This window comes from Suhomyces tanzawaensis (genome assembly GCF_001661415.1).
Source record: "Suhomyces tanzawaensis NRRL Y-17324 unplaced genomic scaffold CANTAscaffold_2, whole genome shotgun sequence".
NCBI classification, from domain to species: Eukaryota; Fungi; Ascomycota; class Pichiomycetes; order Serinales; family Debaryomycetaceae; genus Suhomyces; species Suhomyces tanzawaensis.
Genome location: NW_017963637.1, coordinates 879,895 through 906,322, shown reverse-complemented (window position 1 = coordinate 906,322; position 26,428 = coordinate 879,895). Strand labels below are relative to the sequence as shown.

General features: G+C 45.5%; 18 protein-coding genes across 18 annotated transcripts; 14 read left to right on the top strand and 4 right to left on the bottom strand.

Annotated features, from left to right (window-relative positions):
* Positions 1–21: 21 nt before the first annotated feature.
* Positions 22–477, bottom strand: CTF8 (Ctf8p; the record flags this gene model as incomplete). The annotated part of the gene is made up of 1 exon (XM_020209560.1): positions 22–477. The coding sequence occupies one exon, from the start codon at positions 475–477 to the stop codon at positions 22–24; it is 456 nt and encodes a 151-aa protein (XP_020065964.1).
* Positions 478–947: 470 nt separating this feature from the next.
* On the top strand, positions 948–1,147 carry CANTADRAFT_25217 (uncharacterized protein). Its single transcript, XM_020207356.1, has one exon. It carries the CDS (start codon positions 954–956, stop codon positions 1,134–1,136), a length of 183 nt encoding a protein of 60 aa, XP_020065963.1. The 5' UTR covers positions 948–953; the 3' UTR covers positions 1,137–1,147.
* Positions 1,148–1,187: 40 nt separating this feature from the next.
* CANTADRAFT_25216 (uncharacterized protein) lies at positions 1,188–2,827 on the top strand. The gene has a single exon (XM_020207355.1). The coding sequence runs from the start codon at positions 1,230–1,232 to the stop codon at positions 2,616–2,618; it is 1,389 nt and encodes a 462-aa protein (XP_020065962.1). The 5' UTR covers positions 1,188–1,229; the 3' UTR covers positions 2,619–2,827.
* Positions 2,828–3,027: 200 nt separating this feature from the next.
* BUD23 (18S rRNA (guanine1575-N7)-methyltransferase) lies at positions 3,028–3,917 on the top strand. Its single transcript, XM_020207354.1, has one exon. It carries the CDS (start codon positions 3,032–3,034, stop codon positions 3,839–3,841), a length of 810 nt encoding a protein of 269 aa, XP_020065961.1. The 5' UTR covers positions 3,028–3,031; the 3' UTR covers positions 3,842–3,917.
* A 249-nt stretch (positions 3,918–4,166) lies between these two features.
* Positions 4,167–4,625, top strand: CANTADRAFT_46787 (mitochondrial 54S ribosomal protein bL19m; the record flags this gene model as incomplete). The annotated part of the gene is made up of 1 exon (XM_020209382.1): positions 4,167–4,625. A coding segment is annotated over one exon (459 nt), but the record flags the coding sequence as incomplete, so codon positions are not given.
* Positions 4,626–4,723: 98 nt separating this feature from the next.
* CANTADRAFT_20398 (uncharacterized protein) lies at positions 4,724–5,047 on the bottom strand (the record flags this gene model as incomplete). The annotated part of the gene is made up of 1 exon (XM_020206563.1): positions 4,724–5,047. The coding sequence occupies one exon, from the start codon at positions 5,045–5,047 to the stop codon at positions 4,724–4,726; it is 324 nt and encodes a 107-aa protein (XP_020065959.1).
* A 375-nt stretch (positions 5,048–5,422) lies between these two features.
* CANTADRAFT_46453 (uncharacterized protein) lies at positions 5,423–5,692 on the top strand (the record flags this gene model as incomplete). The annotated part of the gene is made up of 1 exon (XM_020209337.1): positions 5,423–5,692. The coding sequence occupies one exon, from the start codon at positions 5,423–5,425 to the stop codon at positions 5,690–5,692; it is 270 nt and encodes an 89-aa protein (XP_020065958.1).
* Positions 5,693–6,756: 1,064 nt separating this feature from the next.
* Positions 6,757–7,302, top strand: CANTADRAFT_40983 (uncharacterized protein; the record flags this gene model as incomplete). Its single annotated transcript, XM_020208850.1, has 1 exon — positions 6,757–7,302. A coding segment is annotated over one exon (546 nt), but the record flags the coding sequence as incomplete, so codon positions are not given.
* Positions 7,303–7,970: 668 nt separating this feature from the next.
* Positions 7,971–9,599, bottom strand: TRY3 (Try3p; the record flags this gene model as incomplete). Its single annotated transcript, XM_020209427.1, has 2 exons — positions 7,971–9,025; positions 9,155–9,599. 2 exons carry the CDS (start codon positions 9,597–9,599, stop codon positions 7,971–7,973), a joined length of 1,500 nt encoding a protein of 499 aa, XP_020065956.1.
* Positions 9,600–10,038: 439 nt separating this feature from the next.
* On the top strand, positions 10,039–11,100 carry CANTADRAFT_88736 (guanine nucleotide exchange factor; the record flags this gene model as incomplete). Its single annotated transcript, XM_020211488.1, has 1 exon — positions 10,039–11,100. The coding sequence occupies one exon, from the start codon at positions 10,039–10,041 to the stop codon at positions 11,098–11,100; it is 1,062 nt and encodes a 353-aa protein (XP_020065955.1).
* A 274-nt stretch (positions 11,101–11,374) lies between these two features.
* CANTADRAFT_176409 (uncharacterized protein) lies at positions 11,375–12,186 on the bottom strand. The gene has a single exon (XM_020206363.1). The coding sequence runs from the start codon at positions 11,871–11,873 to the stop codon at positions 11,649–11,651; it is 225 nt and encodes a 74-aa protein (XP_020065953.1). The 5' UTR covers positions 11,874–12,186; the 3' UTR covers positions 11,375–11,648.
* On the top strand, positions 11,938–12,087 carry CANTADRAFT_32337 (uncharacterized protein; the record flags this gene model as incomplete). Its single annotated transcript, XM_020208449.1, has 1 exon — positions 11,938–12,087. A coding segment is annotated over one exon (150 nt), but the record flags the coding sequence as incomplete, so codon positions are not given.
* A 962-nt stretch (positions 12,187–13,148) lies between the features above and the next one.
* On the top strand, positions 13,149–13,958 carry CANTADRAFT_4830 (carboxymethylenebutenolidase; the record flags this gene model as incomplete). Its single annotated transcript, XM_020209565.1, has 1 exon — positions 13,149–13,958. One exon carries the CDS (start codon positions 13,149–13,151, stop codon positions 13,956–13,958), a length of 810 nt encoding a protein of 269 aa, XP_020065952.1.
* A 339-nt stretch (positions 13,959–14,297) lies between these two features.
* On the top strand, positions 14,298–15,350 carry TIF34 (translation initiation factor eIF3 subunit i; the record flags this gene model as incomplete). The annotated part of the gene is made up of 1 exon (XM_020209477.1): positions 14,298–15,350. The coding sequence occupies one exon, from the start codon at positions 14,298–14,300 to the stop codon at positions 15,348–15,350; it is 1,053 nt and encodes a 350-aa protein (XP_020065951.1).
* Positions 15,351–15,649: 299 nt separating this feature from the next.
* Positions 15,650–16,887, top strand: CANTADRAFT_178686 (uncharacterized protein). The gene has a single exon (XM_020206365.1). It carries the CDS (start codon positions 15,705–15,707, stop codon positions 16,458–16,460), a length of 756 nt encoding a protein of 251 aa, XP_020065950.1. The 5' UTR covers positions 15,650–15,704; the 3' UTR covers positions 16,461–16,887.
* RAD16 (DNA repair protein) lies at positions 16,787–19,231 on the top strand (the record flags this gene model as incomplete). Its single annotated transcript, XM_020209323.1, has 1 exon — positions 16,787–19,231. The coding sequence occupies one exon, from the start codon at positions 16,787–16,789 to the stop codon at positions 19,229–19,231; it is 2,445 nt and encodes an 814-aa protein (XP_020065949.1).
* A 501-nt stretch (positions 19,232–19,732) lies between these two features.
* LYS2 (L-aminoadipate-semialdehyde dehydrogenase) lies at positions 19,733–23,920 on the top strand (the record flags this gene model as incomplete). Its single annotated transcript, XM_020209559.1, has 1 exon — positions 19,733–23,920. The coding sequence occupies one exon, from the start codon at positions 19,733–19,735 to the stop codon at positions 23,918–23,920; it is 4,188 nt and encodes a 1,395-aa protein (XP_020065948.1).
* Positions 23,921–24,817: 897 nt separating this feature from the next.
* Positions 24,818–26,125, top strand: CANTADRAFT_20388 (uncharacterized protein; the record flags this gene model as incomplete). The annotated part of the gene is made up of 1 exon (XM_020206560.1): positions 24,818–26,125. The coding sequence occupies one exon, from the start codon at positions 24,818–24,820 to the stop codon at positions 26,123–26,125; it is 1,308 nt and encodes a 435-aa protein (XP_020065947.1).
* Between the last annotated feature and the right edge of the window lie 303 nt (positions 26,126–26,428).

The following is a 26,428-nucleotide window of genomic DNA, read 5'->3' as shown; positions in this document are numbered from 1 at the left end:
AGGAAATAAAATGGACAATACTCACATGATAGGTAAAGGCCGTTGTTTGAATATGATTTTGTTTCGTATTATATCGACCATTTGTATTTGTGTGTTTTCCTCTTGTTCGCTAGATCCTCCGAGAGGAACTTTCAAAACTGCCAATGGGGTTTCTAAATTCACCACTGACCCCAATAATCTTTGTGACTTTCCGATGAAGAGGGTTGCCTTTTTAGGGTCTGCAGCATCGAATTCAAGATTTCCACATTTGACAGCATGGTAGACTTGATCCACTGTTATGAAGTTCAGTACATATTCAGCATCTGTATGGTCCGAGGCTGGTGGTTCGGTGGGAATGTTCAATTCGCCCTGAATCTCAAGGATGGAAAGCCCAAATGGAGTGGAAATCACCCCATCTTGACCTTCAAGCTTCGAGACTTCTGTGTCGTAGTTAAGGATGGCGTTGGCCCGCGAGTAGTCTATACTAGCAGACGGCATTGGTGATAAAAGACGTGTAGCGATGAATAGTATATACGCGGATCATTGTAGATCACGTGAAGAAAATCACATGTCAGATATCACATGAGCAAGGAGTCCTGGAAAGGGATATGGAACTAGGGGGATTGTTGTACAGGCTTGGTGAACTGAATAAGACTTGGCAATTTAGCACCACAGGCCTGTAAATCACCATTTTGAGCTTGATTACAACGGTTGTTATCAGCATAATCGATGTAGACTCACGTGCAATTTTTTGAGCAGAGGACAAAAGTTTCCCGTTTGGGTAAGCATAGTCCCATGTGAAGCCAATGTCTTGGATGGATTCAAAGCAGATCCTAGGCAGGGAACAAGTGTGTTGGGTTGGCAGACCACGAGAATAAGCAGTAATAGGGATTTGGGACTAGACTGTACAGTATGCAGACATCACCAAAACCAAACGTTAAACCTATTCGCCTCGAGTATCTGGGAGCCCCGCTATGTCCCACTTGGCTATATCACTTCCACTTCAAGTGCCTCCTATGGCCACAACATCAGCTTACACCCTGTCTGGATTTAGAAATTCTCTAATTACTTCGTTCCCAATTAGGCAAAGCGAATTTCTTACTGCACCAAATTTATGTCCTAATCGGGTAAGTTGTGTCTGGCTGCGAGGAAGTTGATTCTGCCGACCCTTCCCAATAAATAGACCTAGTGATCCCACATGTGCAAGATTTCCCAGTAACGGAACTATACCAGTATTCAGTGCCATCATCATGGACTTCGAAGACTACACCGCAACCCGCGGGATGATGTACCTTTTATTGGCCCAGAACAATAACCCTGCCTTAGGAACTGGTACCCACATTTTGGCTACCCAGTCCCAAAACTTATTGGGAGGTATTCCCGACACTTTGCTTGACTTCAATAACCAGTACCAGATCAACTTGTTTGGTAACTATCCCGTGGAGAGTGATAAGGTGCCTTCAGCCATCTTTGCAGCTGCGTTTGCAGTGTTGATGGTGCTTCATATTGCCATCTTTGCTATCAATGCGTCCCGTGGTCACTACTTCTGGTTGACCTTGGGTTGGATCTTCTACTGTATCATGAGAGTGATTGGATGGATCGTTAGAATTTACTGGATCCCTGTTTTATACGATACCACCAGAGGTATTTCCAACGAAGTGTTTTTGATTTTGCCCTCCATCTTTCTTACATCCTTCAACTTGATCTTAGCACAGCGTATTTTCACCTGGAGACATCCAGTCGGTGGATCCCGTCGTTTATTCTGGAATTTGATGATCACATTATATGTGTTCGTCGCTGCAATTGTGGCCATCACAGTGCTTGCTTCTGCAGTACCATACGTCAACTTCTTATCGGATAAAAACTACACCAGATGGAAAAAGGTGGTCGAGGCTTCGTCCATTTTGATTATCTTGTACTCCTTGACTTCGATCTCCTTGATTGGTTTGGCATACTTCTTCAAGCCAACCGCCAAGGACGAAAACTTATACACTTACCAACCTTGGTGGGTTGAATCTTTCTCTCCATTCTACTTTGTTAAGCCTGGTGCCAAAGAAGAAGCGGAAGAAACTTTCATGAAGAGAAACCACAACCATCGTCATGCCATCAGAGTCATCGCCGCCACCCACCATCACTACAACATGGTTGAAGGCACCACCAATCAAAGAGGTGACTTGACTCATAATTATTCTTTGGTTATCATCGCAATTACCACAGTATTGCTTCTCGTGGGAGCAGTATTGAGATCAATTGTTGTTTTCGAAGGAAACTACCATTACAAGAGTGGTAAGTTGTGTCAGCCTGTGGCTATGTACATCTGTTGGGGTTTGTTCGAATTTATCATCAACGCACTCTACATCGTTGGAAGAGTTGACTTGAGATTCTACAGACCAGACAAGTTACCTAAGAAGGTTAGAAGCATCATCACTGCCGAACAGTCTGTGCTTGTGTCCGACAACGAAGAAGAGGAAGAGGAATACGAGTATGAGACCGACGAGAACTACTCTCAACAATACAAGGAGTCATTTAACGATTCCAATGATCTCGACTTTTCTCCACCAAACTATCACTACCAAACAACTCAACCAGCTCATCCCAAACCAAAAACCGAGAAGAACGAGGAAGAGTTCCATTTCTAGCTTGGAATTAGATACCAACGAAAATGCAGAGAAGAGTTTCATTTCTAGTGCGCTTTCAAAGTCTTAGTTCTAGCTCAAGGCCCTTTGTTCATCACTGTGCACACTGACGTGGTCCAATGACCAGTCTTATTACCCATTATACCGAAAGGTTTACCATCCTCAGCGAGGACTTGCTAAGTTGCATGTAATATACGATTATAGAATCAGCGTAACACATAAAATTGTAGACTTTACTTTCCTAATCGGGCTATTTCAGTCAAGACTGATAATGCTTTTCCTAGAAGAAGTTGTGCTTCGCATTCTAGTGGTTAACATACAATCCTGGTTTAGGTATTGGGAGGAGACGCACGTGACTCAGCATCGCATCTAATTTTTTATTCAGAATTCTGATAGACTGCCACCAGCATTAAACCATGTCGAGACCTGAACAGATCGCCCCTCCAGAGGTATTCTACAATGATTCCGAGTCTCACAAATATACATCATCCACACGTGTCCAGCACATTCAGGCCAAGATGACCTTAAGAGCTTTGGAATTGTTAAATTTGGACACTCAAGATCCTCATTTCATCCTTGATTTGGGATGTGGTTCTGGATTATCAGGAGAGATTCTCACTGAAGAAGGATATAACTGGGTAGGAATGGATATTTCACCAAGTATGTTGGCCACCGGTTTGGACAGAGAAGTGGAAGGAGATCTTTTTTTGAGTGATTTGGGTAATGGTGTACCTTTTAGAGCAGGTACTTTTGATGCCGCAATTTCTATTTCTGCCATTCAGTGGTTGTGTAACGCTGATACTGCCAATGTGGACCCCAAGAAGAGAACCTTGACCTTCTTCAACACCTTATACGCATCATTGAAGAGAGGAGGCAAATTCGTGGCCCAGTTCTATCCTATGAACGACTCACAAACCGAAACTATCTTATCTTGTGCCAAAGTGGCTGGGTTTGGTGGTGGTTTGATTATCGATGACCCTGAATCGAAGAGACACAAAAAATACTACTTAGTGTTGACTGCCGGTATGGCTGAAAGAAACATCAACTTGACAGGTGCCGAAATGGATGCCCCAGACACTGTCAAGAAGCCAAACAGAAAGCTGCTCAAGAAGATGGAAAGTAAGAAGGATTTCATCGCCAGAAAGAAGGAAACTATGAGAAGAAGAGGTAAAAAGGTGGCCCTTGATTCCAACTTCACCGGAAGAAAGAGACGTCCTCGTTTCTAAGCAACTACCCATTATGTATATTAGTCTAGCATCGTATAACATACCTATGTATACCTTTTTAATTCATTCATGTGTCAGATCAATCGCTGTTGGGCGCGCGTAATTTTCAGATTTCAGCGTAAATTACAGCTCCAATATCAAATGAAAAAAACTTACCTTTACCAAGCGAGACAATTCACAGTACCCATAGCCATCATGATTGGTCTTACCGGAGGAAAGGTTGGCTTCCCTTCTTTGAAGACCGCTATACAGTCTATCAGGACATTTGTGCCCTTGAGAAAGCGTAAGTATCATTCCTTGCGTCGTGAAGTGCTAGTACTAACATTTAGCTGTTCCAACTGTCTATGAACCATTAGCAAAGAAAAGAGGAGGAGAAGACCCCATTTCATTCTTGAACAAGCAACTCTTACAAAAGTACGATCCTACTGGGAAAAGAAGAGCATTAGTACACTCTAAGACCGGGTTGCGTGCTGGAGATATTATCAAAGTCACCTACCTCGACAGAACCGATGTGGTTGGAAGAGTTTTGGGTGTCAAGAGAGGTGAAAATAACGTAGGAACCAACATCTTGTTGAGAAACAAGATCAACAGAATCGGATGTGAAGTTAGAATCCCCGTGTTCAGTCCTAAGCTCAGAAACATCGAAATTGTTCAAAGACCAAAGCAATACTTACCAAGAGCCAAACAATACTACATTAGAAACACCAAGCTCGACGTGGATGACATTGAAGCTTCCATAAAACGTCAAAACAAGAAGAATAGAAAGGCCGAAGAGACCAAATAGTCCTGTACATATGAATATTGACGAAACTGTCCTGTAATTACAAATGTAGACCGGCCTACGCCAGCAAGAACTCGACAGGATCCATATTGAGGCGAAGTTCACTTTTGGAGCAACTTCTCAAGCTTAGCACTGAGTTCATTACCAAAGTGTGCCTGGAAATCAGGCGACACATTCATCATCAACGATTCAAAGGTCTCATAGCACCGAGTGTCTGTTAGCAAGGACCAGCCTCTGATATCGACCGTGACCTTGAACTCGTCTCCCAGAGCAGTCAAAATGTGGAGGTGGTTTTGGGGCTTCTTCGACGGATTGTAGAAATCAACTGGTCTTTGCACCACGGTTTGAAGGTTGCACTCCGGGAAAAACGAGCCGTACTCTTCAAGTACCAACGAAAGCTCGTTCCTCTGGGCTGCGTTGTCCATAATTGGGCTGACCTAGTAGGATTTATGGAAAGAACAAGGTAGATAATTTTTAGAAAACGCGAACGTCGCTACAGATTTAGTCACAACTGATTCCCAATGTTCCACGGCTTTGTCAACATCGGGCGCCCAGAAACGTGCTCCAACAAGTGGTTTTTCTACGCTTTCATTCACATTTGAACTCCAACCAACCTCACAACTGAAAAGTGAAGCCAGCCTTTTGTAGAGAGTGAACATGCGATTGATGTTGGGGTTCAAAATTGGCGGGGCGATCGGCAGGTATTTATACACATCGCCGCGCCGGGTAACGGTATATGCACCGAGAGATCCCAGGGCAAAATGGTATGAATACCCTCTTGTCATCGACCGTATCATTCAATGTCAGCAGCTAAGATCGAAACCGAGAAGTATATCGGCGCTACCTTGAGGATTAAACTTAAAGATTCACGAGTTTTGGATGGCGTTTTGACGGTCATTGATCCTTTTGGAAACATTCTTCTTTCCAATGGATATGAATACTCGCTAGACAGAATAAACCCAGAGAAATTGCATAAGAGAGAAATTGGCTTGGTCAGTGTTCCCAAGGAGAGCATGGAGAGTATTAGTGTCGACAAGAAAACTCACGGAAACATTTTCAAGGCGAAGTAAGCCAAATTGGTCGATGTGGCTGGGATAGCCTAACGAATGAGTGCTACTAGCATGAGCGAGGAGGCATGTTTAGTTGGCCAGCAATTTTCGAAGCTTGACCAGGACCACTTCTGCCTAGCTCCTGGAACTAACAATGTTAGTGTTGTTAATTGTGGTCTCTCTAGACACTCATATCTTGGTGAAGACAGTCCTCTTCTGTCTGATCAAAGCACACAGATCCTTGGGATAGGATAATGTGCCCAAAGGTCTCCGAGCATGGATTGTCAAGATGAGAAATCATGGCCAACTGGCATTAGTGTTAACTAATGTCTGGCCAGGGGGGCAAGACCAGCATCATGTATCAAATTTCCTGAATTGGGAGCATACGTGTGATCCTCCAGCAAACCAAGACGTACCCACTCAAAGGGACAACCTACTATTAAGGTAGTTACTGTCAACCCTTGCACGCTGAATAGTTCGAACGAAATACCAACTTGTGAAGTCACAAGGGGTCTAAAAATTCAAATAAGGAGTGATTTCTCTACTTACATGCGAACGACGTGCAACACAATTGCTAGTCTTCCAAATGGACATCTCCGAAGTGTAGATAGCACAACATGAACCGCAACATGATTCGGAAGTGCCATAAGAATATAGAGATACTGGGTGGATTACAACGTATTATCTGTAACCTTCATGCAATAGAAGATGTAGAATACCCACGGGAGGCATTTTTCACCAGCATACTGCCACCAGCATCTGCTACAGTCAGAATGATGTGGGCAGAAGTTCCCGACAAGTCCGCCTGTGCTTACATAAGCGGCATACAACTGGGGAAAATTTATGTAGGCTCACCAAGCCCACACAAATGTCCAGGGCCTGAGCGCTTGAATCATTTTCCCGTGCCGGATCATTGCCCACTACTACCAGCTTTCTAGGAGGTTTTCATCCTTGCCAATAGTGGTGTGAAGAAATAACTACTAGCATAACAAACCGCTCTCTCTTTCTTGGTACTGGATCCTCCAGCTGTGTTGAATCAAGACACGTACTATAAACACTCAACTAGGTGAGATCTGGTAATAGAAATGCAAGGCACATACAGAAACAACGGGTTGCCCCGTCCCTACTACATGAAGCCTTCCAAGAAGAAGTCGCCCTACGAGAACATCAACTCGGTTAACTTCTTCAACACCTCGCGAAGAAAGATCTTGGGATACTTGGTGATGTTGTTTCTCTTTGGCACCTGTATGATGTGGGTGGCCCAAGAGTTGAGACCTGGGAATGATCCCCAGTACGAAATTGTCAAGTCTGAACTGAAGCAGCCAGTGGTGCCCGAAGTGCCCAGCAACAAGCTTCCCAACATCGAGAAAATAGCGAACTCCGTGGGCTCCAAGGCTGATAAGGAAAGCAGGAACGTTGACTTGGCAGGAAACTTTGCCCAGGGATCCAAGGGCGAGAAAGGCTTGGGTGTTGTTGAAGCCCCCAAGGGTGGGATTGCCAACGAAGCACCAATGGTCGGTAACGACGAGGATAAGTTGGTTGGAACTGGCAAGAACATCAAGCCCAAGGGTCAGGTGAGCGGCCAAGCCCCAAAGTATGACACTCAACCTCCTAAGAAGGGCTACAAGGCAGAAAAGAGCTCGGAAGACCCTCCTAAGAGTCCACAAAACGCCGACAAGCATGAGGTGGCAGATAACGCCAAGTTGATTATCGACCAAAGTTTGGAATAATAGTTGCCCTCGAGCTAACATTCATAACAACACTAAGCACGGGTTGGTGTAATGGTGATGGGCGACTGATTCAGAATAAGACCATCACACCCGGCATTAACTATGTTAGCAAGTACATAGCATTATACAATCATAATAGCACCATATTGTAGCGGTTTTTAAGCAGTCTCACCAGTATTTCCAGTGTGGGAAGTGTGGCCAACCACGCACAATTTTCAGTGAGACTCACCAGCCTGAGCAACAACAATTCACAGAAACAGTACTAGATGGCCACATAACAAGAAACATTCTATCAGAAGCCAAGCAATGATATTGGTATGCGAGTGCTTACCTAGCTTGTTGTGATCTTCATGGGCTTGTTCATGTCTACGTTTTTTTATGTCTACAATTTTTCGCAGCCACTTACCAGGAGCACGGACTTACCCAGCGAAAAGGATCAAATCAGTGCCAGATTACAGTATATTCGCCATCAAAGGACAAGGCTGGTTTGGTTACAAAATTATCCATTAATATCCATAGCTGGAGGAATTAGGTGCTATATATATCAAGGTCCTATCGAGGTAATTCTATTATACAATCTCACACTTCTCACCCTTCGAGTGATCACCCTTTCCTTTCATTTCATTATACTTTTCTAAGTTCCTTTCTTTCATTTTCTCCTTCACTTCGATGGGGAAATGACGCTTCATCAACTGCATCAATTCCTCATCCAAGTTGGTTCCATCTGCTTTTACAACTGCGTTCTGGTTTCTGCAAATAGGGCAGTTCTTCTTATCCTGTTGCTTTAACTTCACCAAACACCTGACGCAGAACAAGTGACCACATTGTAATTTAATGGGCTTGAATGCAACGCTGGTGCAGATTGGACAGGTATAATCATCGATCTGTGGAATCAAGGTCAAGATCGATGACTGCATAATGAAGCAGATCGATTGAGCTAACGACGAGCCCTTGATGAAAATATGGTCATTTGACACAAGCTTAGGATATCTTGCACTGACACCAAGAGAAGTTTGCTTGTCAAACTTCTTCAAAATTTTTCTGAAAGCCTCTGAATTGATTGACTGAAACTGAAGGATCTTCAAGAGATGGAAGTTCATTTGAAGAAATTGATTGTACGCATACATGGACTTCTTATTCTTGAATGTCGTTAAAATACCCGACTTTTCGACATTAGCCATAAACTGCGAGAGATTCTTTTTGATTTGTTCCGAGTTTCTTTCACTGGCCGAGTTGGAGGTCTCATTGTATCTAAAGTAAACTTCGGAATCCAAGTAGATCTTGAATAGTTCTCTCCACTTGTACATATCGGAGTTTTTGAGCCATCCCTTCAGGTCAGTCAACGTGGTAATCACAGATGCAATATTCTGGACTTCAGTTGTTAACTTGCTCTCTTCCGATGTTTTTAGCTTATCTAAGTTTTCTAATTCATCGTTGAGCATTCTGAAAAACTTGGTATCCGAGTTTAACAGGATGTAGATTTCGTTTTTCCTTACGTTTGGGTCAAGGACATCGTCGTCAAGAACCTCATCGATCGGGACAGTTGGCTTTTGCTCTGGGGACAAAGGAGGAGAGCCGTGTTTGGAGGAATGGGGACTGACCACCTTAAGTTCATCGTCCTTTTCTTCAAGCTGGATAACGTGCTCGTGAGGGGAAGCCAGCCTGGATCTCAGGGGAGGAGAAACTGGGGTAGAAATTGGCTCATCTTTCAAAGAGTTCAACGTGCCGTCTAATTGGTCTTTGAGGCTTTGACGCTCTTCTATTTCATGGATGTCGTGCGTCTCATCCTCGTCTTCGTTCAACAACTTCTCTATTCTATTTTTCAACTGTAATCCTAGCTGGTAGATGTGGTCGTCTGAGAAGTTCTCGTTGGAGTAGTCCAAGGTGATTTTGAGCATGGGTTTGATGTCGTTGGGGTCTGTGTGGTCATCGGAACCTGCCTGTTTGGTGAGTGTGTACTCGGCAATTATGGGGTTGGTGGCCTCTGCCTCGTGCTGGTCCATCTCGATGACTTGGGACTTGCTGGGGTCTTGGAGAAGCAACTTGAGGTCGTTCTGCTCGAGCCCCAAGAAGCGAAGCTCGTTAACCACTTTGGTGATGCATTTCTTGAGACTCTTGTACTGAATGGCGGCCTCCACCCACTCTTCGGGGATGTCTTCCTCGATCAACGTCTGTTCCAATACTTTAGCAAACTTCATTGGTAGGGTTCAAAGGCCATAATGGTGCGGTGGTCGGCGATAAGGAGAAGGGTTTGGTCACGGTTCGTGGGGTAGTGATACGGACGAGAAATGGAGAGTCTACACTGGGTTCATACTATGCTACGATCGATGCCCGTGTGTGGATACGGTTAAAATTTCGCGCTGGCCGATGGCTATATAGCAACGTGTGTGTGCGGTCAGGTGACTCGTGTGTAGTCATCACGCCGCCTCTGGTGCATATAGACGTGACGCGGGCCCGGGCGCATGACCTGCGCTGCATAGGGGACGTGCCGTGCGTGGTAGCGCCGATTCGCGCGTGGTGGGAAGTGGAAGTTAATAGAACCACGTGACCCCAGTCTCCCAGCGTCCAGCCAGTGCAGCACGTGAGCTAGGCTACTACAAATGGCTACCTGTCCGCTATCAACACCTCCCCACCAGTATGGATTTTGAACTCGAACCTACCTTGGAATCTATAGTCCAGCAGGACACCTTGAAGTGGATCTTCGTCGGTGGCAAGGGTGGTGTGGGTAAAACCACCACCTCGTCTTCGATAGCCGTGCAGTTGGCGTTGAACCATCCAGACGACCAGTTCTTGTTGATTTCCACCGATCCAGCCCACAACTTGTCGGATGCGTTCTGCCAGAAGTTCGGCAAAGACGCTCGTAAGGTCGAGGGTTTGTCCAACCTTTCGTGTATGGAAATCGACCCAGAGGCTGCCATGAGCGACATGCAACAACAGGCCCAACAGTACAACAACGACCCCAACGACCCGTTGAAGAACATCATGAACGACATGACGGGTTCCATTCCCGGAATTGATGAGGCCTTGTCTTTCATGGAGGTGTTGAAGCACATCAAGAACCAAAAGACCGCCAGCGAAGCCGACGCCTCCTCTGGCAAGTCCGAGATTGCCTACAAGACCATCATCTTCGATACCGCGCCCACAGGCCACACCTTGCGTTTCTTGCAGTTGCCATCCACATTGCAGCAGTTATTGAGCAAGTTCCAGTCGCTTTCTGGAAAGTTTGGCCCTATGTTGAGCATGTTGGGCGGAGGAGCTGGCGGACAGCAAGACTTGTTTGAGAAGTTGAACGAAGTACAAAAGAACGTGACCGAGGTCAATGAGCAGTTCACGAACCCCGACTTGACTACCTTCGTGTGTGTGTGTATTTCTGAGTTCTTGTCGTTGTACGAGACCGAGAGAATGATCCAGGAATTGATGTCGTACAAGATGGACGTCAACTCGATTGTGGTCAACCAGTTGTTGTTTGCTGACGACGACGAGACCCCCTGCAAGAGATGTGTGTCCAGATGGAAGATGCAGAAGAAGTACTTGGACCAAATGGGTGAGTTGTACGAGGACTACCACTTGGTCAAGATGCCATTGTTGGGTTGCGAAATCAGAGGTGTGAACAACTTGAAGAAGTTCTCCAAGTTCTTGTTGAAGCCGTATGATCCAAAGGTCGATGGAGGGATTGTCACCGAGTTAGAGGAGAAATAAGTGTATATACAGACTCTAAAGAATACAAGTCAGTCAGAGCAGATGTCGAAGAGAAGAAGCCAACATATAGCAGACGTGCACCGAAGTCAAAAGCAAATGAGATAGGTGTCTTCGCCATTAATATAAGCCAATGCGACCGACGTCTTCGTATAGTAATACATACCAATCATAGAAGTCTTCGTAACTCAAGCCAATCAAGACTCTTAAGTGCAACTTACTCCAGAATAGCACGCCCAACCTGAAATATTTCGATCAAACTGATGCCATCATATTCTGCTATCCTCCCACCACCCTGCCACACCATCGAATTCCACCTGGGCATCACAAGATAACATGCAACGTCAATAGATCGGGATCCGTGTTAACAACCAGGTTGACTATGTAACGCCATGTGCAGGAGGGCTTCCGCCTTGGCCTGATCTGGCCAGTTGCTATTGTAGGTGATAAATTTCAAACGGTTTTGACAATAGTAGCGAGCATCAGGAACCGAAGTGGCCACCAGGTTTGCGGGAGCATCACCAACGTGCAGACATGTTCTCGCCATGACATCACCGCGGTAGTACCAGCGTGGCCGGTGCGGATCTGGTGGAAATTGCCAGTCTCCAAGTAGTGCCACGGTAATGGCTGGACCCCGCCACAACCCGCAACGAGGGGAGCATGGCGGAGGTGGAAGGACCATTTGGTGGTGGGTGCAGCCGTCGCTGTTGGGCCACGAGCATTTGTGGCCTGGCCGTTTTCGGAAGGCGGATGTTATCGATCAGGGAATGGTGCATGCAAAAATTTGATAATATATAAGGGTGCGGAAATTATTCATGGTGATTTTCATGTCAATTGACCATGTCGAGAGGAAACCAGAGAGACCTTTCTAGAGCCAAAAACTTGAAGAAGCAGGCCGAGGCATCCAAGGCCCAGAAGAAGAGTGGTGACCCCACCAAGCGCATGGAGAGCGATGCCGACAAGATGAGAAGAAAACAGGCAGAAGGTACGTGCGGACCAGGCCCCAGTCCGTATCCCGGCGGTGGTACTAACATCTAGCTGACGCAAGAAAAGCACAAGGAATTTCCAAGCATTGATGGACTCCATCCCACGATCCCAAGCATAGCACATTCATTTCTCTTGGCCATCTGGTTCCGTCCTGTCCGCGCCTGGCATGGCGCATGGCTCCTGCCACTTCATAGTGCCATCGTCCCATGGATGGCCCACACATACCCACCCTCTGCCATCGCTGCAGATATCCCTTCCTCGTATCCACATACGAGGCCTTTCAATGTACGTTCAACTATTAATGTTTATCGTAGTGTATGAATCAGGAGTGATCTGGTGGCTTTGGGTGCCAAAAAAAAGAAATTGTCTTAGTAGACAGGAGGTGTTAGGCAAACATCCTTTGTCTTCTGCAAAGCTTAATAGCAACTCGCCTGTAGGGTAATTGTTGCCCACAATGGGTGGCTTGCTGCAGGCGTTGACAGGCACTGATGGATTAAATTCCCTCGATTCCCGGTGATATTCTTCAGGTTCTTTGATGCCTCCCTTTCCGACCGAAAACTGGATCGACCCATCAGAACAATGCGCTGCTGCACCCAGTCGCCACTGAAGGCACGGGAACAGGCTCGCCTCACCCACGCAGCATGGCTTATCTACTGGCACTTAGTATAGTACTTCCAAGGTAATATCGGGCCTCCGCTAGGTGGATTTATCAGTATGTCCAGCGCAGCTAGCAACGTAACCCTCCTTTCACTACAAATTTTGTTGGGTGTCCTTGTTCAATGGCTCCTCGACATTCAAAGTTTCATAGCTAGGAGCTAAAAAGAGTTTCTTGCGGAAGCTCGTAGTTTACAGGTATAGCAAATATTTAGGTTTGTTCCTAGCAGATAATTTGAGGCGGGCTTACTGATTACGTTCATCCAATCTCCACAAATTGGGTGCAACAATGATATCCCCTATGGAGATGCGACATTCACTTGGAACTACCGTACGAAGTCTCAGACAACGGTGCACGTGACCGTGTCTTGATATTCACCCCGCTGGCTCTTCAGTGACCACTACCCACCATGTTGATTGAAGAATCCTACCACGATGTCAAGACTTCGTACGGCACAACCATGCGGTTGTTCGTATACCACCCCAAGATCATCAACTACCCCAGAGTGAAATTTCCGGGTGTGGTGGTCTACAGCGAAATCTACCAGGTCACTGGTCCAGTGTCTCGGTTTGCAAAGGACATCGCTGGCCAGGGGTTCATTGTGGTGTGCCCATCAATCTACCACAACTTCGAGTCCCATGAGCCATTGGCCTACGACGTGGAAGGCACCGACAAGGGCAACTTGTACAAGATCACCAAGGAATTGAAGTCTTACGATGAAGACAACAAATTGGCCATCGACTACTTGACGTCGTTGCCCACCTGCAACGGCAAGATTGGTGCCACTGGAATGTGCCTTGGGGGCCATTTGGCCTTCAGAGCCGCATTGGACCCCAGAGTCCGTGCCGCTGTTTGTTTCTTCGCCACTGATATCCACAACCACGCATTGGCCAAGGGCCAGAATGACGACTCGCTCGCCAGATGCAAAGAGATCAAGGGCGAGTTGATCATGATCTTCGGATGCAAGGACAACCATGTGCCCTTGGAAGGCAGAGACTTGATCAGAGGCACGTTGCGCCAGGCTGGAGTCGAGATGACTTTCATCGAAATCAACGACGCCCAACACGCCTTCATCAGAGACGAAATGAGCAAGGGGAGATACGACCCAGCCACCACCAAGAACTGTACCGAGTGGATGTTTGAGTTGTTCAACAGAAAGTTGAAGTTGGACTACGGCGATCACGACGGAAAGAATGTCGAAATCGAAGATGTGTGCTGAGCAGCTCTACTAAAAGCATACACATACTCGTGGACTAGCTCTTATAGCATCACCAGGAAGCACCGTTGTATATCGGGGTAAGTACACAGTGATGCGCATCTAGAGAGGAGCCTCCCTCAAGTTTATATAGTAAAATGGCAATTCGATAGAACAATCCACAGCGAGCTGAAGCTCACCCATCCGCAAGCCGTTGCTCCCAACAGGGCATGTCTTCTGATGCTATTGTGCCCAGCAGTCATTGTAAGTCCCCTTTAACCTAGAAGGGTCGTCTCGCACGACCCGACCTATGAAAAAATTGATGAAAAATTTACTGAACACCAATACTATACACTATAGACCATGAGACCTATAAAGTTGATGGGACATGAGCGTTCCTTAACGCAAGTCAAATACAACAGAGAGGGAGACTTGTTGTTCTCCGTCTCCAAAGATAACGCCGCATCCATTTGGTACTCATCCAACGGTGAAAGATTAGGTACCTTGGAAGGACATCAGGGTGTAATCTGGTCTATTGATGTCGATCCAGAAACTCACTTGTGTGCCACTGGTGGTGGTGACTTGGCCATCAAATTGTGGAAGGTTGAAACCGGAAAGTGTGTTTTCACATGGGACTCTCCATCTCCATGCAGAAGAGTTGCATTCTCAGCCGATGGATCCAAATTGTTGGCTATTGCTGACCAGGTCATGGGTCATGTCGGTACCATCTCAGTATACGATATAAATCACGATGAACAATCTTTAACCAACCAAGCAGAAAAGCCATCATTAGTCATTGAGACTGCTCAAGGTGGATCCAAGGCTAATGTTGCCGGATGGTCCTTGGATGGTAAGCACATCATTGTTGGACACGATAATGGTTACGTTTCCAAGTACGACTCCAAGACTGGTGAGGTTGTTGAATCTATCCAAGCCCACGGTATCCACAACGAAGAAAAGAACGTTTCTATCACTGATATACAATTTGCCCCTGAAGACAGGTCATATTTCATCACTTCCTCCAAGGACAAGTGTGCCTCATTAATCGATTTTGACACCTTCAAGATCTTGAAGGTTTTCAAGGCTGATGCTCCTATGAACACTGCTGCCATAACTCCCGTCAAGGACTTCGTCATTTTGGGAGGTGGTCAAGAAGCCAGAAATGTTACTACCACTGCCGAGTCCCAAGGTAAGTTCGAAGCCAGATTCTACCATAAGATCTTTGAAGACGAAATCGGTCGTGTTAAGGGTCATTTCGGTCCATTGAACACCGTCGCAGTACACCCTGACGGTACGGGTTACAGTAGTGGTGGAGAAGATGGTTTTATCAGAGTTCACTCCTTCGACAAGTCTTACTTTGATTTCCTTTTCGATGCCGAAAGAACAGAAAAAGCTAATGCCTCTGGTAACATTTAAGCATATTGATAGACCCGTAGACTATCACTGTATATTAATACAAATATAATTTGCGAATGATTTGGTGGGATCTATTATTGCAGCGGGTTCAAGCCGTTTAAGTGTAATCTACTGTAGCAAATTACTGCTCTCTGATCTCCTGCTCTTGGCGAAGGCTTCAGTTTTGTAATGGCTTGAAGAGACCATCTTCATGTCGTCACAGAGTAAATGTCGCGCGACATTGCGACATACGTCTTCTTCTAGCACCTTCCAGAATTTCGCAGCTCAATAGATGCGAAAATGTCTAGAGTGTTCTATGACATGCCCTTTTGTATAAATCAAGGAAATCCCCAAATGTAAGTAGTCATCACCAAAATGCTTTCCTACATCCCTCAAATTCTCCACCCATTTCCAGGGTTCAACTTACCCTTTGCATGCCATAATAGTCACAGCCATTTGGACAGGTACCATGATTTGGTGTATGCTAGTGCTCCAGAGGTCAAACAAGTAGACACAAAAGAAGGATGCCAAATACAAATCTCGAAGGACTCTGGCGACTTTGAATCTTACAAAATACGACTTGCTGAACATGGTGAAGAATTCCAATTGAAGATCTCGTCAGAGGTCGATGAGTTCGAGCGTATATTCACTATAGATTCCAGCATGGCTGACATGGAACTGATAACTTGGAAGTTGTATCGCGAGGAGGGATTATTGGTTATCAATATCCCAAAGCATAAGAAGGGAAAACACACCTTGAGAGCTGCCCATAAAGAAAGCAAGAAGCAAAGACGACTTGAAAGAGAGTTGAAACGCAGAAGAAAAGAACAGAAAAGATTGCGTGCAGCAAAGAAATTAGCCAAGAGACAAAGAAAGCAGGAGCAGGAGCAGGAGGATTATAATGATAATTCTTCAAGTGGGGTAGATGAAGCCCACTTATTGCAGCATCAGTTCGAAGAGAGTTCAGAGCCAGAAACATCCGAGACCTCTGAATACGAGACTCCTTCCACCGACTCCGAGTGCGATTCGCACCCAGAATCACACTCGAGCTCTCCAACAAAGCCAACCCTTGAAGAAATCGAGGACGAAGAATTTGTCATGTATCATAGAATGATTAATCACGAATTATGAATTTCGCTGTCGACCTAATTTATGTCTTTATGAACTAATCAAACGCTTTAACGACAAAAATTGTAGAAAATAGATTATCAATTAAAGCATTCGTCGGAATTATATGTGAATATTCTGACAAGATACGCCGGACGGCTGCATCAATCACAGTCCACTGATGCCAACGTTCGTGGATCTCAGATTAGTCAAGAACCCTTGCTGGTCAAGATCACTAATCACTTGCACGTGATGCGAGATGATTGCTTGTCTGAGATGCACCAGATCTACATTTATGCTGTGAAAAAGAATTTGCCACCGACGAAGATAGTTGCAAGCAGTCTTCAAAGATGGCTCCGTCTCAGCATGACAACTCAGTTAGATCGGATGACTCCGATTCATTTCAAGACGGTGGAGGCGGATTTTTAGTGAATGATCCTGACCATAAACCAAGGAGGTCTAGAAGGGTCAAGGAGAACACGTCCTATAAGGAGTCCTCAGGAGAGGAGGAAGCAGTTGACTTCTCTAATGTGGATGTTCCAGCTAAAAGAGGGAGACAAACGCGTTCTACTCCCAAAAAGAGAAAGAAGGAGAACACTGAAGATGCAGACTTTAATTTCAAGATTATAGATGATGATGAAGACAATGACGACTTGATAGAGATTGTCAGGGATCAGAAGGTTGAGAGAAATGGAGATAGTGCTCTTCAAGCAATAGACTTATCGGATGCAGAGGATGATTTGCCGTTATCGAGCCGGACCGAAACGAAAAAACCCAAGAAGAGAGCACCCAAAAAGAAGAAGGAGCCCAAGGTCAAAGTTCCATATTTCACCAGAACAACCAACAAATTGTATGAACATCATCCCCACTTAAAGGAAGTGTTTCCGTACTTGCAATCCCTTGCGAAAATTCCAGTCGAAAGAGCAGCCCAGCCCCCTGGAATGACAATCAAATTACTTCCCTTTCAGCTCGAGGGTTTAAATTGGTTATTAAAGCAAGAAGATGGAGAGTTTCAGGGTGGTGTATTAGCTGATGAAATGGGTATGGGTAAAACTATCCAAACGATAGCATTGTTTATGAATGATTTGACAAAGCGTCCTAATTTAGTGGTAGGTCCAACCGTGGCATTAATGCAGTGGAAAAATGAAATAGAAAAACACACAGATGCGGGTAAACTCAAAGTTTTGTTATTTCATGGTGCAAATCGTGCTTCCAGTGCAGAAGAATTGGAGAAGTATGACGTTATTTTAACATCATATTCCGTTCTAGAATCTTCTTATAGAAAGCAACAATACGGGTTCAAGCGTAAAAACGGAGTTGTTAAGGAAAAATCTCCCTTGCATGAAGTTCAATTTTATCGAGTTATTCTAGATGAAGCTCATAATATTAAGGACAGAACGTCCGGGACAGCCAAAGCTGCAAATAATTTAAAAACCCATAGGAGATGGTGCTTGACTGGTACTCCATTACAGAATAGAATTGGTGAGATGTACTCACTTATAAGGTTTTTGAAGATTGAACCAATCCACTTATATTTCTGTACGAAGTGTGAGTGTCAGAATGACGAATGGAAGTTTTCTGATTGGAGACATTGTGACCAGTGTGGTCATTCGCCGATGTTGCATACAAATTTTTTTAACCATTTTATGTTGAAGAATATTCAGAAACATGGCATTGAAGGAGATGGATTGGTTAGTTTTAACCATATCAGACTTTTATTGAGCAACATTATGTTGAGAAGAACGAAGCTTGAGAGAGCAGATGATTTGGGATTGCCTCCCAGAGTTGTCGAGATCAGAAGAGACAAGTTTAACGAAGAAGAAAAGGATTTGTATACTTCACTCTACAGTGACTCCAAGAGAAAATTCAATGACTATGTGGCCGAAGGTGTTGTGCTTAACAACTACGCCAACATTTTTACCTTAATTACCAGAATGAGACAATTGGCTGATCATCCAGACTTGGTTTTGAAAAGAGTAGGGACTAACCAAATTGCCGGAGATGTTGAAGGTGTGATTATATGCCAACTTTGTGATGATGAAGCCGAAGAACCTATTGAATCTAAGTGTCACCATAGATTTTGCCGAATGTGTATTCAGGAATACATTGAGTCTTTTGGTGGTGACGAAAAGAAGTTAGAGTGTCCAGTTTGTCATATTGGTCTCTCCATAGATTTGGAGCAACCTGCCATAGAAGTTAACGAAGAATTGTTCTCGAAAGCTTCGATTGTCAATCGTATTAAGTTGGGGTCACACGGTGGGGAGTGGAGGTCTTCCACCAAGATCGAAGCATTGGTCGAGGAATTATACAAGTTGAGGTCCGACAGACACACCATCAAGTCTATCGTTTTTTCGCAGTTTACATCGATGTTGGATTTGATCGAATGGAGGTTAAAAAGGGCAGGTTTCAAGACCGTCAAGCTCCAAGGTTCGATGTCACCACAACAGCGTGATAATACTATTAAGCATTTCATGGAAAACACAGAAGTGGAAGTGTTCTTGGTGTCTTTAAAGGCTGGTGGTGTTGCATTAAACCTTTGTGAAGCTTCACAAGTGTTTCTTATGGACCCATGGTGGAATCCGAGTGTGGAGTGGCAGTCAATGGATCGTGTTCATAGAATTGGGCAAAAACGGCCAATTCGAATCACCCGGTTCTGTATTGAGGATAGCATCGAGCTGAAGATTATTGAATTGCAAGAGAAAAAGGCTAACATGATCCACGCCACCATTAATCAAGACGATGCCGCTGTCAGCAGATTGACACCAGATGATTTACAGTTTTTGTTCATGAACTGAACAGCTAATGACCACTATATCTTAAGCAAAGAGACCACTTTTTGAGTATTGAATACAAGTATTGATACCTAACATGGAAAGGATCCGATGTCACTGTAACAGCGTAGCACTACTTGAAGGATATAATCGATGACAAGGAAATATCGCACTTAAATTTAAGGCAACATTGATGAATTAATCGATAACAGTCTAGTGCCACCCCAATTTGAAGTATTCTTGCTATTTAACTCTGCCACCACAATTAAATCAGGTAATCTAGCTATCTTTCGATGTCAATGTAACACCCTACAAATCTGATAATCTTGTACTCAATTACGTAGGTGAAATATCCATCTCTATATCTCATGTCGCGCGAGAACTCACAACCCGATAGTCACAAACCCATACTTGCGCTTATCGCGAGGCACGTGACGTTCTGACTCACGCTGGGCACAGCGGCCCGGTTCGCTTAAAGTCCGGGGACAAGCCTAAATTTCACACCACTTTTCATCTCCATCAACGATGTCCGACTACTGGTTGAATTACTTGGATAATCCAACCTTGTCTGTGTTACCACATGATTTCCTCAAGCCTGCCAACAACCAGGCAGTCGAGGCCAATTATGAGTTCACCTTGCCCAACCTTCCCCAGGATGACTCGTTCATATTAGGATTGTCGACGTTTGCTGCTTTGATCTACAGATTGACTGGGGATGAAGATATCGTGATAGCCACCGACTCGGACTCCTCGGTTGAGTTCATCACCAGATTGAACCTCACAGCCACCATGACCTTTGCCCAATTGGTGGAGGCTGTCACCAAGGAATATAACAACGGTTTGAGCCAAATTGACTACTCCTCGTTGTCGGAGGTGTCTGAGCGCATCAAGGACAAGCAGAACTTGCCAGCCGCCCCTGGTCTCTTCAGATTGTCTTATCAACATGCCCACGAAAAGCAGCAGTTGTCCACCACCGTCGAAGGCTCGGTGAGAGACTTGGCCATTTTCGTCAAGGGATCCACAGTCACAATCTACTACAATGCTTTGCTCTACACCCACGACAGAATTGTGATTTTGGCAGAACAGTTCACTAAGTTTTTGACCCAAAACACCCCCACTGACCCCATCACCTCCATGAACTTGATCACCCCTTCACAAGAAAAGCATTTGCCAGACCCTACCTTGGATTTGGACTGGTCTGGCTATAGAGGTGCCATTCAAGACATCTTCATGGAGAACGCCAAGGCACACCCAGATAGAACATGTGTGGTGGAAACCAAGTCTTTCATGGACCCTTCCTCTAAAACTAGATCGTTCACCTATCAACAGATCAACCAGGCATCCAACATCGTTGGAAACTACCTTAAGGAAGGCGGTATAAAAAAAGGTGACATCGTCATGATTTATTCGTACCGTGGTGTCGATTTGATGATTGCTGTCATGGGTATCCTCAAAGCCGGTGCTACCTTTTCGGTTATTGACCCAGCTTATCCTCCAGCTAGGCAAAACATTTACTTATCAGTGGCTAAACCACAAGGTTTAATTGTCTTGGAGAAGGCTGGAGTCTTGGACGAATTGGTCACTGACTATATCAAGAAGGAATTGCAAGTTACCGTCACAATTCCACAATTAAAGATCGACGACAATGCAGTATTAGTTGGTGGTGTCTTGGAGGGTCAATCGGTAGACTCCTTGGAAAAGTTTCAAAGCACCAAAGACACTCCAACCGGAGTTATAGTTGGCCCAGACTCCAACCCTACCTTATCTTTCACCTCTGGTTCTGAAGGTATTCCAAAGGGTGTGTTGGGCCGTCATTACTCACTTGCCTACTATTTCCCATGGATGGCCAAAAAGTTTGGCTTGTCGTCCGAAGATAAGTTCACTATGTTGTCAGGAATTGCTCACGATCCAATCCAGAGAGATATGTTCACCCCATTATTCTTGGGTGCTCAATTATTAGTGCCTACTGCTGATGATATTGGTACGCCTGGAAAGTTGGCCGACTGGATGGCTGAGTATGGAGCTACAGTTACCCACTTGACCCCTGCTATGGGCCAATTATTAAGTGCTCAAGCCACTGCCTTGATTCCATCTCTTCATCATGCTTTCTTTGTTGGTGATATTTTGACCAAGAGAGATTGTTTGAGATTGCAAACTTTGGCAGAAAATGTCTACATTGTCAACATGTATGGAACTACTGAGACCCAAAGATCCGTCTCTTACTTTGAAATCCAGAGTCGCAAGAGTGATGCCACTTATTTGAAGAACCTCAAGGATGTTATGCCAGCAGGTACAGGTATGCACAATGTTCAATTATTGGTGGTCAGCAGAAACAACACCTCTGAAACCTGCGGTGTGGGTGAAATTGGTGAAATTTATGTTAGAGCTGCTGGATTGGCTGAAGGATACAGAGGGTTGCCCGAACTGAACAAGCAAAAGTTTATCACCAACTGGTTTGTGGATCCTCAGACTTGGGTAACCAAAGACGAGGCTGCGGCTGCTGGAGAAATCTGGAGAGAAAACGGTTGGTTGGGCCCAAGAGATAGGTTGTACAGAACTGGAGATTTGGGTCGTTACTTGCCCGATGGTAATGTTGAATGTTGCGGTAGAGCCGATGATCAGGTTAAGATTAGAGGTTTTAGAATCGAATTGGGTGAAATCGATACCCACATGTCTCAACATCCTTTGGTCAGAGAGAATGTCACCTTGGTCAGAAGAGACAAATCTGAAGAACCAACATTAATTTCATACATAGTTCCAAAGGACTCTCCAGAATTGTTGTCCTTCAAGTCTTCGCTTGCGGATTCTGAAGAAGTCCATGACCCTATTGTTGAAGGCTTGGTCATCTACAGAGAATTGATCAAGGATATCAAGGCTCATTTGAAGAAGAGGTTAGCATCTTACGCTATCCCAACTATTATCGTCCCATTGGTTAAGTTGCCTTTGAACCCTAATGGAAAGGTTGACAAGCCCAAGTTGCCATATCCAGATACTGCTCAATTAGCAGCAGTTTCTCAAGTTATCAGTGCCAACAATGGATCCGGTGCAGATGTTGAAGAAGAAAAATTTACCCAAGTCGAAGAGCAAATCAAAGACTTATGGTTGGAAGTCTTGCCTAACAGACCTGCCTCAATTGCGAAAGATGATTCCTTCTTCGACTTAGGTGGCCACTCTATCTTGGCTACCAGAATGATTTTCGAATTAAGAAAGAAATTGGTCGTGGATATTCCACTTGGGGTGATTTTCAAGAACCCTACAGTTGAAGCATTTGCCAGAGAAGTGGAATCATTCATCAAGGGTGATGATTTCCAATTAGCTGATGGTAAAGGTGATCAAAAGGAGACTGAAGAAACTGTTAAAGTTGTCGATTACGCAAAGGATGCTGCTGATTTGTCAGAAAGCCAATTGTTATCAAGATATCCTTCCTTGGAATCACTTGATGACTCTAAAACCATCAATGTGTTTGTTACTGGAGCCACTGGTTTCTTGGGTTCCTTCATTATCCGCGATTTATTGACTGCTCGTAAGGGTAGATCCTTCAAGATTTTTGCTCACGTTAGAGCATCCTCGGAAGAAGCTGGATTTGAAAGATTGCGTAAGGCTGGATTGACCTATGACATTTGGCAAGATGAATGGAAGGATCAAATCCAGGTCGTTTTAGGAGACTTAGCATCACCAAAGTTTGGATTGGGTGATGAACAATGGACTACATTGACTGAAACCATCGATGTTATCATTCATAACGGTGCATTTGTTCATTGGGTATACCCATACTCTCAATTGAGAGATGCTAACGTGATTGGAACTATTAATGTTTTGAACATGTGTGGAGAGGGTAAGCCCAAGTATTTCTCTTTCGTTTCATCCACCTCTGCTCTTGATACCGATCACTTTGTCCATTTATCGGATGAGTTGATCGCCAAGGGTGAGGCAGGTATTCCAGAATCTGACGATTTGCAGGGATCTGCTAAGGGATTAGGAAATGGCTATGGTCAATCTAAGTGGGCTGCTGAATACATCATCAGACAAGCTGGAACCAGAGGATTGAGAGGATGCATCACGAGACCTGGCTATGTTACTGGCTTCAGTAAAACTGGTGCTTCCAACACCGATGATTTCTTGTTGAGAATGTTGAAGGGCAGTGCCGAACTCGGAGGGTTCCCTGATATTTCTAACAACGTCAACATGGTGCCTGTGGATCATGTCGCAAGGGTAGTTGTTGCCACTGCTTTGCACCCACCTGCACAAGAATTGACGGTTGCACACGTCACTGGTCACCCTAGAATCAGCTTCAATGAATTTTTAGCATCCATCAAGGCCTACGGTTATGATGTGGAAGCACAAGATTACCCAGTTTGGAAAACCAATCTTGAAAAGTACGTTGTCGAAGATTCCAAGGACTCGGCCTTGTTCCCATTGCTCCACTTTGTTTTGGACAACTTGCCTCAGAACACCAAGGCGCCCGAATTGGATGACTCTAATGCTGCCAAGTCGTTGGAATTAGATTCCGAATGGACAGGTGAGGATGTTAGTTCTGGTAAAGGTGTTACCTTGGAACAAATGGGCATTTACATTGCATACTTGGCTGAGATTCTGTTCTTGCCACCACCAACCAAGTCCGGCAAGACTCTTCCTCAGATTGTTTTATCCCGTGAAGCTTTAGATTTGATTGCTGCTGGTGCAGGTGGACGTGGTTCTGCCGCTAGTAAATAAAACATCCTTGTACTTATTAGATATTTATTTAGTCATAACTTCATGAGAATTTACTGAACAACGCGTAGAATGGCTGCAGTGATAGCAGTATGTGTAGCATGACATGAGTCAAATAGAGATGTGCCTATTTGTAGAGGAATAAGTGTCTCGGGCTGGCGGCTTGAACTTTTCCAACTGTGGCAGTTCCAGTTCCACTTCAGCCCTGGTGTCAAATTTATCCGAGATCCAGAACAATTAGCTGAAATTAGAAAGGCTTAATCTACATTGTTAGGAACATCCGCCATGTGGCCCAATACGGCAATTCCCCTGTAGTGGGAGCTGGTGGCCACAAGACTACATGAGCGTACGACCATCCAAATTCATCTGCTATCTTCGTTGCACCCAATTTGTAGACACGATTAATCCGTAATATCCACTCACGGTTCCAATTCTGTCCAATATTTTCATCTGTTTTGAACAAACTCCAATTCCCTGAATGAGCTTTACCTCATAATCTGAGTTCTGCTATGCTAAGGAGTACTAGAAATTGACATTGGCTCTTAGTTATGAAGAAGAATATTGAAGCAAGGTCAATCCACGAATTTAGGTGAAATACTATGATTCTGCCTGTGCTAAAGAAAATTTACACTCATCTCTAAGAAGTAACATAACTACTAGGGAAGTTATTGGATAACCAAGCAGACGCACTAACTACTCTTGGTAAATGCTGAATTGGACAATAACCTACAACACCTTCTCCGCAAAGCTAATTGCAAATGTCACGTGATTCCAAGCTCGTGATCGTAACTGATTTGACAGGCATGCAGCGGGGTTCTGCGCTATTGACAACCTCGAGTCGACTGTTGGCCAGACAACTCTTGGTGATGAATACCACATATAACTGCACGTGGAACCATAATGATTGATGCTAAGCAACAGGCCCGGGTCGCGGAACAAAGCCCCCTGCCGGCAGTATCACCCCACGACAGCGACATCTCGAATCGAGAACCCTGGGACAATAGTCAGGGAGTGGTGCCAGTGATCATATCAACAGACTCGACTCCATCACCAGACTCGGCACCAATGACCTCGGATGAACGGCTTTCCCGACATAGCCAACGGTACGAGACGCTAGCAGACAGTGACCGAGTAGATACCCCCAGAATGACGCCAAAATCAGGTATCTCGCGGGAGTCATCCAGCACCAACATCAACAGTTTGTTCATGCGCAAGATCGAGGGCTTGGCGAAGGCCAGTCCCAACAGGGGAGCACTCAGCTTCCAATCGCAACAGAGAAGTCCCAACATAGCCACCAAGATCAGCGAGGACGGCGCTGGCGCCCGCTCGTACGTGGTAACCACCAATGACGTGGATCGCAAGCGGTTGGTGGACCAGTTCTACAACGCCATCAACGAAAGCACAGGAGGCGTTTCCAGCTCCGATTTGGGCCTGAAACGTGGCCAGGTAACGCCAGCAGGGGTGACACCCGTCCCGAGCAGCATGCATTCCCCCATTGCCGAGCAGACGTTCCGGTTTGTCGAGCAGGTGGGCGAGGAAACCAGGACATCCAGCCTGAAGCAGGGCCTCAGCAGCGACAAGCTCAACCAGGTGTTGCGCAACGGGGGCTTCACCTACAACCCTAGCAGTAAGCGTATGGTGCGCGACGGAGAGCTCACCGACTACATGCTCAACATCGACAACATCAGTGCCGAGTTGTCAAAACGCGAGTTTGAAGGGCTGTCACTGTTGCAGGCGTTGGTGCAGATCACAGGCAGAATTGCAGAGGGGGTGCACTTGGCGCAGACGCCGTTGGACGACAGTGACGGGCCCCTGCAGTCGTTGGCGGACCTCCACCAGTTGAAGCAGTACTTGACGTCGCTCCGCACAGACACCTTGGAGCTTACCCAAAAACTCACTCACAACCGCGAGATCCTTCGTACGGGCTACAGGACAGACATCAACGACAGCGTGGGCCGGTTGCACGAGCTCCTTGGCGAGTTGACGCTCTTGGAGAACAGACTCAACGGCATCAAGGACAAGATCAACGTCGATAAGACGGTGATGTCGCAGGAAATGCTCGAGAAACTCGAGATTCTCGAGTTGATCGACAACAGATTCACCGAGCACTCGCGAGTCACCCGAAACCGGCGTTTCAAGCAGTTGAACATCTCATTGACGGTGGCTGTGGTGATTGTGAGTCTCTACTTTGGGTTCCGGCTAAGATAGACGCAATGCATGCGGTTGCCAGCAACACGATGTAGACAGTGTAGGACAACGAAGCGATAAGCGTGGAAGTATGGATGTTCGATGGCTGGCTATCGAGGCCTTCACCGTCGACTTACCAGATCGATCACGATCAACTGGCCCACCACTTCCGTACCATCACCACGACTTCACCAGACAGTCGTTGCCGTTTCTGGCCGTGCAACTTCACGTGCGCCACAACGTGACTAACCCGCCCTACTCCACCAGCCTCACGTGGACTTGCAACATCGTGTCAGACCAACAGACTTGAGGGTCTAAGTTCCT

What these genes read in the sequence shown, in the direction of transcription:
- CANTADRAFT_25217 (XM_020207356.1), top strand. Translation starts at nt 954, where the DNA reads ATGTCCCACTTGGCTATATCACTTCCACTTCAAGTGCCTCCTATGGCC.
- CANTADRAFT_25216 (XM_020207355.1), top strand. Translation starts at nt 1,230, where the DNA reads ATGGACTTCGAAGACTACACCGCAACCCGCGGGATGATGTACCTTTTA.
- BUD23 (XM_020207354.1), top strand. Translation starts at nt 3,032, where the DNA reads ATGTCGAGACCTGAACAGATCGCCCCTCCAGAGGTATTCTACAATGAT.
- CANTADRAFT_176409 (XM_020206363.1), bottom strand. Translation starts at nt 11,873, where the DNA reads ATGCACCATTCCCTGATCGATAACATCCGCCTTCCGAAAACGGCCAGG.
- CANTADRAFT_178686 (XM_020206365.1), top strand. Translation starts at nt 15,705, where the DNA reads ATGCTTTCCTACATCCCTCAAATTCTCCACCCATTTCCAGGGTTCAAC.